Source organism: Curcuma longa, chromosome 17 (genome assembly GCF_044706935.1).
Source record: "Curcuma longa cultivar G26 ecotype Majalengka, Jawa Barat chromosome 17, ITB_CL_G26_1.1, whole genome shotgun sequence".
In the NCBI taxonomy this organism is placed as follows: domain Eukaryota; kingdom Viridiplantae; phylum Streptophyta; class Magnoliopsida; order Zingiberales; family Zingiberaceae; genus Curcuma; species Curcuma longa.
Window position 1 is genome coordinate 5,715,485 of NC_133877.1, and position 14,777 is coordinate 5,730,261.

The 14,777-nt window shown below is 39.6% G+C and overlaps 3 protein-coding genes across 3 annotated transcripts; 2 read left to right on the top strand and 1 right to left on the bottom strand.

Annotated features, from left to right (window-relative positions):
- Positions 1–454: 454 nt before the first annotated feature.
- On the top strand, positions 455–6,912 carry LOC141811830 (putative protein phosphatase 2C 33). Its single transcript, XM_074699888.1, has 7 exons — positions 455–1,054; positions 1,143–1,314; positions 1,397–1,614; positions 1,693–1,800; positions 1,878–2,003; positions 2,101–2,330; positions 6,500–6,912. Exons 1-7 carry the CDS (start codon positions 836–838, stop codon positions 6,723–6,725), a joined length of 1,299 nt encoding a protein of 432 aa, XP_074555989.1. The 5' UTR covers positions 455–835; the 3' UTR covers positions 6,726–6,912.
- A 534-nt stretch (positions 6,913–7,446) lies between these two features.
- On the top strand, positions 7,447–10,429 carry LOC141811831 (GDSL esterase/lipase At1g28600-like). Its single transcript, XM_074699889.1, is given in 6 exon segments — positions 7,447–7,570; positions 7,572–7,755; positions 7,868–8,083; positions 8,716–8,864; positions 8,956–9,232; positions 9,866–10,429. Coding segments are annotated over 6 exon segments (1,137 nt in total). The 5' UTR covers positions 7,447–7,510; the 3' UTR covers positions 10,117–10,429.
- A 506-nt stretch (positions 10,430–10,935) lies between these two features.
- Positions 10,936–14,660, bottom strand: LOC141848378 (vesicle-associated membrane protein 721). Its single transcript, XM_074736400.1, has 5 exons — positions 14,468–14,660; positions 11,767–11,908; positions 11,561–11,681; positions 11,395–11,457; positions 10,936–11,296 (listed from the first exon to the last, which is right to left on the bottom strand). The coding sequence occupies exons 1-5, from the start codon at positions 14,655–14,657 to the stop codon at positions 11,153–11,155; spliced, it is 660 nt and encodes a 219-aa protein (XP_074592501.1). The 5' UTR covers positions 14,658–14,660; the 3' UTR covers positions 10,936–11,152.
- Positions 14,661–14,777: the final 117 nt, after the last annotated feature.

The window sequence follows — 14,777 nt, forward strand, 5'->3', positions numbered from 1 at the left end:
AAACAAGTAAAATGAGAGAGAGAGAGCTCTTCGAAGCTGTTGCCCTCCGATCTGCACCGGCGATAAACGGAGCCTCACTGCCGTTCTTTTGTGCTAGCATTGATCTGGAATTCCAGACTAGAAGATTGGATCATCTTGTAGCCACGGATCCGAACTTTTCCGACCGAATCAGCTCATCCGAGATATTCCTGTTGATTTTCAATCCAGTCGAATTGACTGACCTTCGATTCCATTGCGACAGTGGGCGGTGGTCCACGCATACTGCCGCCTTGCACATGCCCCAGTCCACGCACAAGAGGCGAATCGAGAGCTTTCAGCTTTGCCAGTGAAGAGCGAGTGCGCTGTTATGGAAAGCGAAAACAACTGGATGACACATAAAAGTGGTTCTTTTCATCGCTTCCCTTTCTCTCTCTAAGCTGATGAAAACTCTCACCTTTTTTTTTTTCTTTTCTTTTCTTTTCTCAGTCCTCTTTGCTTTGTAGCAATCTACAGGCTTCGTTGATTGATCTGGTGTGGGAGCATTTCCGCTTCTCTTACTTTATCTTCTTATCTCGGGTTGTTCGCCCAATTTGGCTTCTTTTTTCCATGTGATCTCGCGCCGTACGCTTGTCTCCTCTCGATCTGGGAGGTCGATTTCTGCAGCCAGTACATCGGCTCCAGTCGTCGAAGGCAGTTCTTGGTCAAAGAATCGGCCTTTGTCTGATCGTCCTCGTCTTCGTTTGGCATGCGAGGTTGGCAATGTGTCGTGCCGGGATGAGGGATAGTGAAGGTGAGTGAGTATTTCGCTGGAGGGGAATGTATTAGGGTTCCTTTGCGACAGTCTCGCCGGCCAACGATGGTAACCAACGTACGGCCACTAGATCCGAGCATTCAGCCGCCCATGGTACCCCTGGCAACCCTCATCGGCCGGGAAATCCGAGGCGGCAAGTCTGAGAAGCCCTCCATTAAGTACGGCCACGCCGCTTTCGCTAAGAGGGGGGAAGATTACTTCCTTGTGAGGCCCGACTGCTTCCGGGCTCCTTGCGACCCCGCCTCCTTGTTCTCGGTCTTCGCGGTATCCTCTTCTCCCTTTCGTCTTGGGCTGCCGCGGTGCATTCTGTTTGTCTGCTGTTTCCTTTCGTTTGACAGTTGCTATCGGGCAGATCTTTGACGGGCACAATGGAGCTTCTGCTGCTGTGTTTGCAAAAGAGCACCTTTTGGACCACGTCATGAGCACGATTCCTCAGGGAATTGGTAGAGAAGAGTGGCTTGAAGCCCTTCCTCGGGCACTTGTCGCTGGTTTTGTTAAGGCAGACACCGAGTTCCAGCGCAAAGGCAAGATTTTGTTCATCTAGTTATCTTAATTCTGTGCTTTTCACCAATATTAAACTGAGCCTTGTTTGTTCCTTTCCTCCAGGGGAGACTTCTGGGACAACGGCGACACTCGTTGTCATCGATGGTTGGACTGTGACAGTTGCATCTGTAGGTGATTCTCGATGCATACTGGACTCACAGGATGGCGTAGTTTCGTTGCTAACAGTCGACCATAGACTGGAAGAGAATGTTGAAGAGAGAGAACGTGTCACTGCTAGTGGTGGGGAGGTTGGAAGACTTAACCTTTGCGGAGGGAAAGAGGTAAAGGATCACCATTATTGTTTCAATATTCAAAAACTTGTGTCCTTTATGATCTGATCCATCTGATGCTGCTCTCAGGTTGGGCCACTCCGATGCTGGCCTGGTGGGCTATGCCTTTCGAGGTCGATTGGAGATACAGATGTAGGCGAGTTCATTGTCCCAATTCCTCATGTGAAGCAAGTGAAGGTGAAGGTTGCTGAGCTTAGTTATTCATAGCTGTCCTGTTATTTGAACTAATTTGCATTAGATTGTTGGGTGATCAGCTTTCAGCTGCTGGAGGACGGTTAATAATTGCTTCTGATGGCATTTGGGATGCCCTTCCATCTGAGCTAGCTGCCAAAGCTTGCCGAGGACTTCCTGCAGAACTTGCTGCGAAGCTTGTTGTCAAGGTGATCACAGATGTAACCAATTTGTCTCTATTGATTTGGTTACAATTTTTCTTCCACAGGGCTACTTGAAGAATTCTTGTTTGATCAACTTGATTAGGAAGCTTTACGAAAAAGTGGGCTAAAAGATGACACAACTTGCCTAGTTGTTGATATCATTCCACCAGATTATACATTTGTACAACCTTCAACATTAAAGCAGCAAAACAAATTCAGATCCCTTCTTTTCGGGAAGAAGTCGAAGATTGGTGCTGGTAAACCTACCAAACTGTCTTCTGTTGGAGCTGTGGAGGAATTGTTTGAGGAAGGGTCGGCTATGCTGGAAGAAAGGTACTGCTGTGGTCACACTATGATTATCTGCCATTAGCATTTTACTTGACCAGTCTCTTGGCAATCTGAAACTCATACATTTCCTTCTGGATTTAGACACTGCCGTTTCCAAGTTTTGCTAGATAAGTATGTTGTTGTGCATGTAAGTGGTCAAGAAATTTGGTTTACCTTAAGGGTCGAAATAAAATATGCCGTGATTCTTCCTCTTTCTTTATTAGCTAGAGTTGCATCTGTGTAAATTTCTATTAGGAGTAGAACTGTCTTTTGTGATCAGAGTTTCATCTTTAGGCTTTAGCACATGTTACTGCATGTTGAAGTGTGGAAACTAGTTATTTTTTATTTGAGTCAGAGGAGAGACTGAAGGTTTATTGACATTGTAGCAAATAGTCCCTCGAGAAGTTCCATTCACAAAAAGTAGCAGAAGTGACTCATTAATATTTAGATAACTGATCTTAGGTAGTTGGCAAAATTTTCCATTAAAAAGAGTTAACATGAGTCATGGAGAAACAATCTTAATAGATCAAAATGGGTACATTGTTCTTGTTTAATATCTATACTACGAAGTAATAAGCCTCATTGGTTTTCCAATTTTTGCTAAGTTTCTTCTAATTCAATCATGAATTTCTGTTAACATTAGCATATCTTAACTTCTAGATTTTACCTTCACGTTGTTGTGCATTTTATTTTAGTTAGATTATCCACTTTTTTTAAAGTGGTTAATATGCTATGCCTGGACGTATATGATGCTTGATTGCATTGCTTGTTTGCATATGCAAATTCACTCATATATTAACTTAAATTTCAATCGCGCATCTCAATCAAGTTAGCCTATTATATCAGTCTGAAATATATGTTTAGGAATAGATCATATGTAATGCTTATCAATCTCTTTATTTAAAAAATATTATAGTTTGAAAATAAAAAGAGAAGTTAATTGAAAATGATGTGATGTATATTGATGACTAACACAAACAGAGGTTAACTTGGATCAGGCTTCATGTGGACATCTAGAACCAACTTAACACTTTCTCAAGTTGTACAATCTAAAGGAGTTTATCTAAATTAATTAGGAAGGGTTTTTATTAATTAAAGTAGACCTGCGATGGAGACCTCTTGGTGTTGGGTTCTGCAAGAGGCAGTGAGAGTTGCTTTGGAGGAAGAGTGTGGAGAGTGTGTTGTTGCAACTTGTGGATTGGATTTGGTCGGATTTGTGGTGGTCTGATGGAAACATGGATTCACGGAGAGATGCACAATGCTAGAATGGTGAGAAGGATGAACGATCTTGATTGATCTGGATCAAATGGAAATAGCATGCGGGAGAGAAGGCCGATGTGGTAGAGAGCATGGGCAGTGGCTGAAGGAAAATCACCGACAAGCCGAGCTAGGAATTATGATAATATTTGATGTAATTTTGAGATGAACAAAAATCTCAAAGAGGAAAAACAAAACACATCAAGTGATCCAAAGTTTATTAATTAAAAAGATGAACTAACCAGAGCAATTGAGGGCCTCTTTTAAAATTCCCAACCATAGCCAATTCTCCTTAAAACTTGGTAATAAATAAATCTAACCATACAAACGTGGGAAATAAATAGCTATCCTAGAATAGCTTATTCCTCTAAATAACAATTTAAGCTGCCTAGTTAGCTAGGAATGAACCAATATAGATTCATACAAATTCTCATAATTTTTAAAGCCCATAAAAGTTTGGAACTTCATTTTTAAAATTAAAACATTCTACTTTAAGACATAAAATTTAAAACTCCCAATTAATCTACATCAGGAGTCCTGAATCATGAATTCTAGTGAATGTTTGATGAAGATATTGATCATGCTCAGGCTTGAGATAATGCAACGCTATTCAACAACTGAGAGGCTTGGTGGTGCAATGCCTTAGCTTAGACAAAGCTATCGCTCGATCTGTTTCAATAAGAGTAATTTTCGTTTTATCAGTCCCTTAAATCTGAACACATGAACATAATGAAATGAGAATATAATGCCCACGCGTTGTAAGACAACTTAAGGAGCTATTTGAGCTTGCAACCAATTGCCCCTTTAACCTTAGATGAGCACATCAATAAAGAGAGGACAAAGGGAGAAAGGATAAAGTAAAACAAGGATGAAGATAAATCTTAGGCATACAACATACACTGAGGAAAAAGAAAACACTGAGGGTTCTGACAGAAACTCAACCCTTTATTGAAAGCAACAATTTGAGAACATGACATTTTCTCTGGTTAGGTCTTCAATTGGATGTGATGGATAACAAAGCTGCCAAAGGCAAGGTAAGGCTGCGTACTTTCCCCGGACCCCGCATTTGGAAGTAGCAAGTAGCAAATTGCAAATGAAACCTTTCTTCTGATTGTGTTTTCACTGGAGATGGATAAGCACAATTAGACCTTTTGTTGAAGTAGCAAATTGGGAATATGACTTTTTCTTTGTTTAGATCTTTGCTGGATATAACAGAATGTGCTGAAAGAAGAAAGGAAACAAAAAAACACAATGCTTGGTAGCGCAGGGGAAGGAGCCTAAGGAGGTCGAGGTAGAAAAGACTGGAATGCAAACACAAGGAGCAACAACTTATATCCAAGTACTACCATCATGATGCAAAAATAACAGCAGAGGTTGGATTTGCACAGTTAGCAAGAGGGAGCAGGGACTGGAGCTTTTTGTGAGGTGGAAGAATCTTTGCGAGGAACTTGAGGTTGCAGTCAGGTGCAAGTAGAGAGAATGCAATGAGGGTGGCGAGATCAGGAAGGAAAGAATATGGAAGCGAAATGAGCTGACTGGCATCATGAATCATAGGGCTAATAAGCAATGCAGACATTGAACGGTGCCAGTTGAAGGAGATTCATCCGTGAATGATGAATATGGTGCTTTAGGTCGATTGTGGAGGCTCTACAGTGAAGCTCTTAATTCAGTGGCATGGTAGCTTGTCCTCGTGTAGCTTGCGCTCTTGCATATGATTGTTGAACTGTGCTGGGCCAAGCAGGGGAGTACACTAGCCTTATTGATGGTTGTATCTCCCTTTATTATACTCGCCAGCTATATTTGCACCAATAACTGGTTGGTCCAGCAGACGGCATAGGTTCACAACTGATGCCCTACAGGCTGCTCAACTCCAACAACAACCATACAGGAGGTTGGATCTGGTCTCAACAATATGTCGTGAGTTGGAGTGCTTGAAATTCCAGAAGTTGGTGGTGCTAATTTTGTGTCTCTCCTAACCTTGGTTTCTATTTGTAATGGTCTGGACGGAGACAATAGGGAAGGCTATTGTGCAAGTTGGTGCCCACCAAAGTGGTGAACCAGATGGATGCTGTGTGGCCTTAGTTCTGAGTTTTAGATGGGGGTGGTAATTCAAATCAATGGGTCATAAATTGATCATGTTCCTTGTCTACAACACATTTAACTTTAGATAATCCATTTAATAAGTTGGTCAAATCTTTTGATAGAACATGCACAATTTTAAACCGATTGATTAATATGTTTTGTTGCACATTTAAATACCAGTGATCTTTTATCAATAGAAAGTATTTTTTAATACCAACCGAACTATGCCGGTCGACTGAATATATGCTATACATGGGCCAGAATCCATATATATGCCTCATAAAACCTTAGTTTGAAGCATTGCTAGTGTATCATCAAGAGACTGAATGCGTTTATAGTAGTGTTTTGAAGTTTAAATGCTAATAATCGTTCATGTTCAAAAAGGATCTGATACAATTTAGTATTGGGCATCATTTGTAATGTTGTCCACCTTCCATCACTTTTATTTACTGCCAATCTTTTCTGAATGGAGCCATGCTTGAGATATAGAAATAGCAAGATTTGCAGTTTAGACGAGAACTTGTTTTTTCTAAGTGCTATGCAGTTGGTGGACCATATACCATGCACATACGCTCTTTAAAATCTTGATATAAAATGTTTCTAGAAGATCACCAAGTGATCGAATATGCTTTTAACACTGTTTTGAAGTTTGGATGCTAATAATTTTTCATGTTCAAGAAGGATCCTGTAGGACTTGGCAATGAGCATCTTGTGTTGTTCACCTCCTATCATCATTTACTGCTAATCTTTTCTGAAGGAAACCAGCTTCATGAGATGTAAAAATAGCAAGATTTGCAATTTAGACATGGCCTTTCCTAATGTCATCATGTACACAGACTGGGAAAAAACTTCTCATCGTCGACGGAGAACTCAGTGAATCTTCGCTGCGCTATCTGCCAGGCAGACCAAGTGCTAGATGACGACGATCTATTCGTTCATTCCGGTGATTCTTTTTCTGCAACATCAAGGCCATGGGAGGGTCCATACCTCTGCCACGATTGCCGGAGAAAGAAAGACGCCATGGAGGGAAAACGGCCTCGCGAATCAACAATGTCAAGGTGAAACACAGCGCGCAGCCAAGTCGGTCTACTAGTAAATGTATAACGGGCAAGGCGAATAAGCTGCGAGAGGCTGATGCTCCAAGTTGGCTGCCTAATTGTTGTTTGGACTGTAAAATGTGTGATATCTTCTTGTGATCGGTTTGAAGACTAACCAATTCCGGTATTTGTATGATACCAACCACCAGTACTGATGCAATCCCTATTGTTCAAACTACTCGAGCCTCCTCCAGTAAAAATACAAAGAATTGTGTACTGCTCGACTGTTTGATTGAGAGAAAAGAATTGCACAAAATGCAAACTCTATCCATGAAGTGTTTCATTTTTATACATTTTTGTGTCATCGGCCACAAAATAATAATAAGCATTATGAAATAAATAAGAATTTAATTCAGAACAGTAGCTGAAAGTGGCATTTCCAACTTCAACTAGTAACCAACTAACCACATTGGAGTGTTCCTCCACCTCAAGTATCTAAATGAAAAATAATTTCATTTTGGTTCTTTAAGTTTCAAATTTCCTTTTTTTTATCCTTCAAATTTAACCACATACTTTAAAATTATATCATTATTTTTTATTTTATTTTTTTTATTTTATGTGTAGATTGTCAAAAATAATAATAATAATAAAATAAGGAGCAGGTTGGAAGAAATTTACCTTTTATGATATTCAAACTGATGCGTGCTGTAGTAATACTCTACTCTTGCCAGATCGGCTTCCTGTTACTAAAACTGACCGGTGTCTCGGTGACTGGTCAACGCCGCCTTCTCCATCTCCCCCGCGATCGCCATGGCCGCGGCTCTGCCTCATCGCCTCCTTTCTTTCCTGCTCTCCCTCTCCCTCGCGCTCCCCCCTCGTATCCGCCGAATGCTTCACCGCCATCTACAGCTTCGGCGACTCCCTAGCCGACACCGGCAACGCCATCCGCCTCGGCTCCCTGGGCGGCCCCACCGGGAACCTCCCCTACGGACGCACCTTCTTCCAGCGCCCCACAGGCCGCTTCTCCGACGGCCGCCTCATGATCGACCATATCGGTCCGTCTTTCGCGAGCATTTTATTCCATTTGTTCCCTAGAATGTCGATCGAATGCTTTCGCGGAAAAAGAATGTTGACTAAATGTTTGATTTGCGCTCTCGGATTGTGCAGCGCAAGGATTGGGGTTGCCTCTGGTGCCGCCGTATCTCGGTGGAGGGAGCGGCGAGGATTTCCGGAAAGGGGTTAACTTCGCGGTCGCTGGAGCCACTGCGCTCGATCTGTCCTTCTTTAAAGCCAAGGGGATTCAAGATATGTGGACCGACAGATCCTTGCATGTGCAGATCGCGTTGTTCAAGCAATTGCTGCCTTCGATTTTTCCTGGTCACGGTATGCCTATGCTTATGGTTGAATACAACTATCTTGTTATCTACATGTGAGTTGAATACTAGATACATGAATCCTCTTTATCTTTTTATGATTGTGACAAATCCATCTTACTATTTGACTCACCCATCCTGAATAATTGACTTCATGACAAAATTATCCCCTTGTTGCTAGCATCCAACTTTTGTGTAAGCCAATTTAGTTACCATGTTTGCTTAACATTGATTAGGGGGAAAAAAGAATAGGAATGACAAAACCAAAAAAAAAAAAAACTTTTGGTTTTTTTACATTGTCTAAGTTATGCTGATATGAAACTTGAGTTAGGCTTTAATTTGATTAGGTGTTGTGTCATGACATCCACTGAACAAAGGTTGAATGGAAAACAGTATTTGCCAAAATGGAAAAAAAATGATTGTTGATAAGATAAGACATATTTGAGGATTACCAAAAGTAGAGAAAGTTTATGAAGATAAATATAGTTTAATTTTACCATGTAAAAATGGATAGAGATTCAATTGGCTAAGGTCATAGCTTGAAGATATATTTAGATAGATTTTAATTTTATTGGATAATATATTTTTTTATGTTAGCCAAGAACTATACTTTAAATTGTGAATCTTGTGATGTTATGTCAGATCCGAAAGATGTATTGAATAGTTCATTAATCTTGATGGGAGAGATTGGTGGGAATGACTACAACCATCCATTCTTCCAACGAAGAACAGTGGATGAAATAAGAACCTTTGTTCCTGATGTAATTGGTTCAATTAGTTCAGCGATCAATGTGAGGCCTCTGCTTATGATTAGTGTTTTGCTACTAGTTCTTAGATTAATATTCTTGATCTTTAATGAAATCTCTTTTCTCATTTGAGTAGGAGTTAATCAGTATTGGGGCAAAGACAATGTTGGTTCCGGGAAACTTCCCGATTGGATGTGTGCCTGTGTATTTAGATATCTACAAGACTGATAATGTTGAAGAATATGAGTCAGAAACAGGCTGCATCAAATGGTTGAATGAGCTCTCTCAGTACCATAACCGCTTGCTCAAGGAGGAGTTGGTTCGGCTTCAGAAGCTTCATCCACAAGTGAAGATTATTTATGCTAATTACTATGATGCCATGCTAAGCTTCTTCCACGCTCCACATGTCTTCGGTGCGTGCCTCTCTCTCTCCTATCAGACAAAAGATAAATATTGCTAATTGTCTTTCAGTTGTTTTTAATGAAATTTACTGACCATGTTTTAAGTTCTGGATATATTGTGAACAATAGTTTTTAGGATGCTAGACTGGAACTTGGATGCTTTAGAACCTATTGGAAGGTGTCACAGGACTTCTTGTCGTTAAGTCTAACTCTGAATAAGATTGTCTTAGTACCTATAACAATGTGAAATAGCTTATTCATCATCTGATAAAATATGAGGACACATTTTTAGTCTAATGCAACCTCTGACACTTGTTAGTCTAGCCAAATTTTGATTGGTAGCATGCTGCTTGAACTTCTCTTCAGTAGTGAAAAATGGCTGTGCCAAGAGAAAAATCTGAAACTTATTTGCGTAAATTATGTTTTGATCAGCAGCTTTTAAGTTTTGTGAGTAATGCAGAACATGTTTATACTGACCCTTAAAGTCAATGTGAATTAGTTAGGAAAACAAAACTGATACCTGATACAACTCTAGTTCTAGTTCCTTTCGGTGCAGGGATGTCCCATAAAAGTTTTATGCACGCACAAGACAACACGACGACGATATGGCAGAATCCTGATTTATCGATATCTTTGTGATTGTAGGATTTGAGGCTCCTCTACGTGCATGCTGCGGAAGCGATGACCCATATGGCGTCAACCGAAATGCTGCTTGTGGCCACATAAATGCAAAGGTCTGCAGCGATCCTTCTCGCTCAGTCTCCTGGGATGGCATTCACCTAACCGAGGCAGCTTATGGAGCAATTGCAAAAAGCTTATTAGAAGGACCACATGCCAACCCTCCCTTAAAGCAGGCATGCTCAGGCATCCAACTGAACGATGTTTACGACTTCTAGCCGGTGTATTGTCAAGGACATACACATTCTTCACTGGCTGAGGATGCTACTGCCGAACATTGTTTCTACATTGGGGCCAACTAGCAGAGTCAATGGAAGATGGAATGTCTCAAACTGATTCAAGGTGCCTCTGCTGTGTCAGCATTGCCTTGTTAATAAATACTATTAGCTTTTGCGTTGGACACATTCGGATTGAATGTAATGAATGACCCATTAGATTCATGCTATATGATAAACGCAACAATAGTTTTGTAGTTTCCATTTCCGGATGGTCGTTCAACACTGATTTGAAACTGTTCTATTGAAACTTCAATCATCAGCTCCACTCCAGTAGAAGCATTAATGGAAGAAAATGCCTCCCCGGGTGCCGCGGTACGACATCCAAGTTGTCACCCAGGCATTTACGATTCGATCCCCAACTACGACGTATTTGTAGGAATTTTCCTCCAAATGGGGAGCGCAATCAAAAGATACTAGGCGTCTGGGCTGGCCGCTGCATGCACTTCCCGATTTACCTTGATGGTCGATAAAAAACTTCCATGGGATCGAATCGGTCACCCAGAGATAGTCAATGAGGCTAACTGGGATTTATCATTAATAAAAGAAAATGCATTCGCCGTGCACGTATTATACCTCCTGTTTAATTAAGCTGGCAGTGGTCGATCTTGAAGGCTACAGATGCATTCACCGTGCAAGAGAGCCAAGGAAAAGAGGAGATTCACGGTTCTTTAATTCCTCTTTTGCGTGGCCTCCTATTCCATCAATTATTACTTCTTAGAACGCAACACAATAAATAAGCACAATATGTTTCTTTCAAACCACAGGAATCAACTCTCTTAGCAGCAAGAAATACATTGAAATATATCAAGTCATATATAATCTCGATCGATCTTATCTGATTTCATAAGAAATTGTTTTAGTAAAACTCTCACCTGTAACATAATGCTCTAAATCATATATTATCATCAATGTAACAACTCTGTTTGAGCAATAGTCGATATCAATATTCTCAAAAGCATGGCATCCTATCAGTCCATCAGCATTTGAAGCCATGGCAAACGGAAAGGATAATGATCAGAATTAGGGCGATAATGATTGCCAAAACAATCAGCTTAATCTTCATGTTCTGTAGCCACATTTTCCTTCTCATTTTTGTTCCTTGCTGCCTGAAATCTTGTGCCTGAACACAAATCACAGGTCAAATGAGAATTAAAACCATGGAATAGCAGTGCTGGAACTTCAAATCATGCAACATGTGCTGCTGCTGCCAATCATTACCTGGGAGCGAAGGTTTTCAGTTTTATCAACTAGCAGTTCAATTTTCTCACCGCGATCCAGCACCTATGATCGGTAGAGACCGAAATAAATATTTAGAACAATATGGCAACTTGGAATGTTTGATTTCTGTAATCAGTTTGGAGTGTTTAACAGTGAGATTTCCTACCTTCTCGATGTTCTCCATCATGACTCCTTTTACTTCAGAAACTTGAGCTTTCACTTTTGCCAGCTTGCTGATCTCCTCAGGGTTGTCCACACAGTATTGCATGTGCTCTTTAAGCTTGGACCTGAGATGTAAATGAAAGTCAATGGTTCTAGTTAACTACTCTTGAGCAAAAAGCCCATATTTAGTTGGATAGACTAAAAAGGTACCCAAACTCTCGGTTTAAACTGTTGGCTGCAGCTGTTGCAGCTTTTCCTCCTCCATATCTTTTAGTGAAGTCCTCCTTAACTCTCTCAAGGAAAGCAATGGGAATCTGCCTACCAGCAGCCTCAACTGCAACTACACAATATGCTGCAAAATTGATGTCTGATATCAGATCATAGTAGTAAGCCAGCTGATGGGCAATGCAAGGTACATGGACAAATATGTCAAGTACAATTAGATTGATCAGTGAATAAAAATTTAGGCAATCCACGAAAAAAGATCGACTCCATCCGCTCTGTCACAAGAAGCAAATAATACATCAAAAAGGCATTTGCTGGAATAACACAGATGAGGACAATTGACAGGTTTGTTTGTAAGATCCCTAGAAAAGATAGGAAGACGCATAACTCTTTACTTTGACAAGCATACATTACAGTGCCCTTACTGATATGAAGCTTCTATTAACTAAAAAAACACCTGTTTATGAAAACAAAAATACATTATCAACTTAGTACATATATAGTATGTAAACCAGACAAATTATAAAAAGTTTCTGATTTGCAATCCACAGAAAAAAAAAAACTAAATGAAACAAAAAAAAAACAAAACCAAGATATCCCATTATATCAAATATCAGTCAATGTTGCTGAGACTGAATTGAGAAATTTAAGGAATTCACAACAACATATATTACTTGCTAGTGGGGAAGGATGAACGGAAGTAGCTAACAAAAACTCCCATTGATATAATGGGATTAAGATTATAGGGAAAATAGACTGAATAGAGAAATTTAGCTGACAAAGATTGATAAAATTTTGTATGAACATTCTTGTCATTGATAGATGACCAAGTATCTGAGATTTACCTATTGAGGGAACAAAATTTGCTTACAATAATATCATAAAGCTTTTTTTTTAATCATATTTGCATAACACTTCTCCAGCTATATAAACTAAAATCCACATTGCTCAATAGCAATTGTCAAATTTTCCTTTATACTATAATTATCCTTCCATACTCCACTCCTTGTAGTCGAAAAACTAGTTAAGAAAAACAAAGTCAGTATGAGTAGTGGAAACTGGAAATATGATCTGCATTGTTTTGGAAAATAGTTTTGGGGTTGCCAACTATAAATACTTGGAACCAAGTTCCTCAATAGCAATAGTCAATCATTCAAGTATAATTATGTCTAGATACTCTACATTCCTTGCAATCCAAACATAGTTCATAAAAAATGAATTCAGGATAGGTATTGAACACTTTAAATATGATCTGCGATGTTTCGTAAAGAAATTTAGGATAGGAATTGGACATAGGGAACAGATCGACATTGTTTTCCAAAAGCAGTTTACTGGGATGCATTTCTATATGCACTAGTGCTTTGCATTGCATATTCTATATGTTGATTATGATGAATTGAAGCTATAGATGCAATGTATATGCATAGACTAGGCACATAAGAGATAATGAACCACATTGTGCATAATTCACAAAGTTAAGTGCAGAAGCAATAAGAGGTCTTGAACTCTATTTTTTATAAAAAAAATACATAACAGCAACCAACTTGATTTAAATGAAGAGTATAAATGATTCTGATGGTTTTGAGGAATCAATAATGATTATGATAATGACATCATTTCCTGAAATGATTCTTAAGAATACTAACGAGTGCACATATTATTTTGTAGATTTTAGCATATGCTGAATTAGATCCCAGTAACTTAGTCATAGTGATCTATAATAAATATCTTAGTCATAGTGATCTATAATAAATATCTAATTGGATGGAGATTTCAAACATTTTTGAAGCCCATCCAAAATTAAAGCAAAATGGTATTTTCTTTGTCAATTGATTATATTTGCATTAATTAAATATAAACTGTATTATTAAATCTTATTCATATATTCCTAAAGATCAAGCTGAACTAACAAACTAACTAGATCTAGAGATATTAGATAAGTGACTGCATATGCATATGTGATGCAGTGAACCTTTTCATAAGTGTATTATGGGTAAATGATGGTATAGATAAATTGCACAATTTTACACTAAAATGACTGAAAATACACACATCACGGAGTAGAATAATTAATAATTGTTTCTCTACAACAAAAAAGGAGAAAAAAACAATTAGCTTCATGAGAGATAAGGCAGGTAGAGTGCAATTATACCAAAAGAACATGTAGCAGCTAGAGATATTTATGCTATATGTCAACAATTTCACTCCACAAAACTGTTCTATAGATCTTTTAGCACATTGATAGCTATGACCTACTAGCATCTCAACAATATCAAGAGAAAAGGGCCCAAGTTGAACATCTCATCCAATTTTCTCTGAACTGGTTAAATTTCTTCCAACCGCATAATAATAACAAAACTAAGGCCACCCTTCATTACTTTGAGATGCATCTTAAGATCAATTGTTTCTTCCCCCACCTAATCGTCTGAGTCAAAGGATTCCAAGCCATACATAAGGAAGCAACCAATGTAATCTGTTCTTCTTCCTCAAATACCAAAAGAATGCAACTAAAAAACCTAATTCCTCAAAATTTACCATCAATCATCGGAATCTGACAAGGAAGTCAACCCAAAAACTCAAGATGAACACAACAAGGCATAAGCAGGCAAACAAGAAGAAGATCAGATTGCTCTACAAACATAAAGTCATAATAACAAAAGAATCGAACGCAAGGGCAGGAGCTCACTGTAGCCGTCCTCGACGAGGTAGTTGAATGTGTGGCCGTCGCAGTTGTAGGTGAACTTGTTGTTGGCGGCGGGGAGTTTCTGGAGGCATTGGGAGGCGATGCTGGTGAAATTTCCAGTGAACTCGGTGTACTCCGACAGGATCACCGTCCCCCGCGCGACGAAGCTGTAGATGAGCGTCTGCTGCCCCATCTGAACTCCTCACGCTCGCAGCAGGAAGATCTAACGCTAGATCTGGTGGAGGAAGCTCAAAGGGAGATGAACGCAGCAAAGCTGCGAAGAGAAGAGGAGATTGTTCCACTTTTGGCTCCT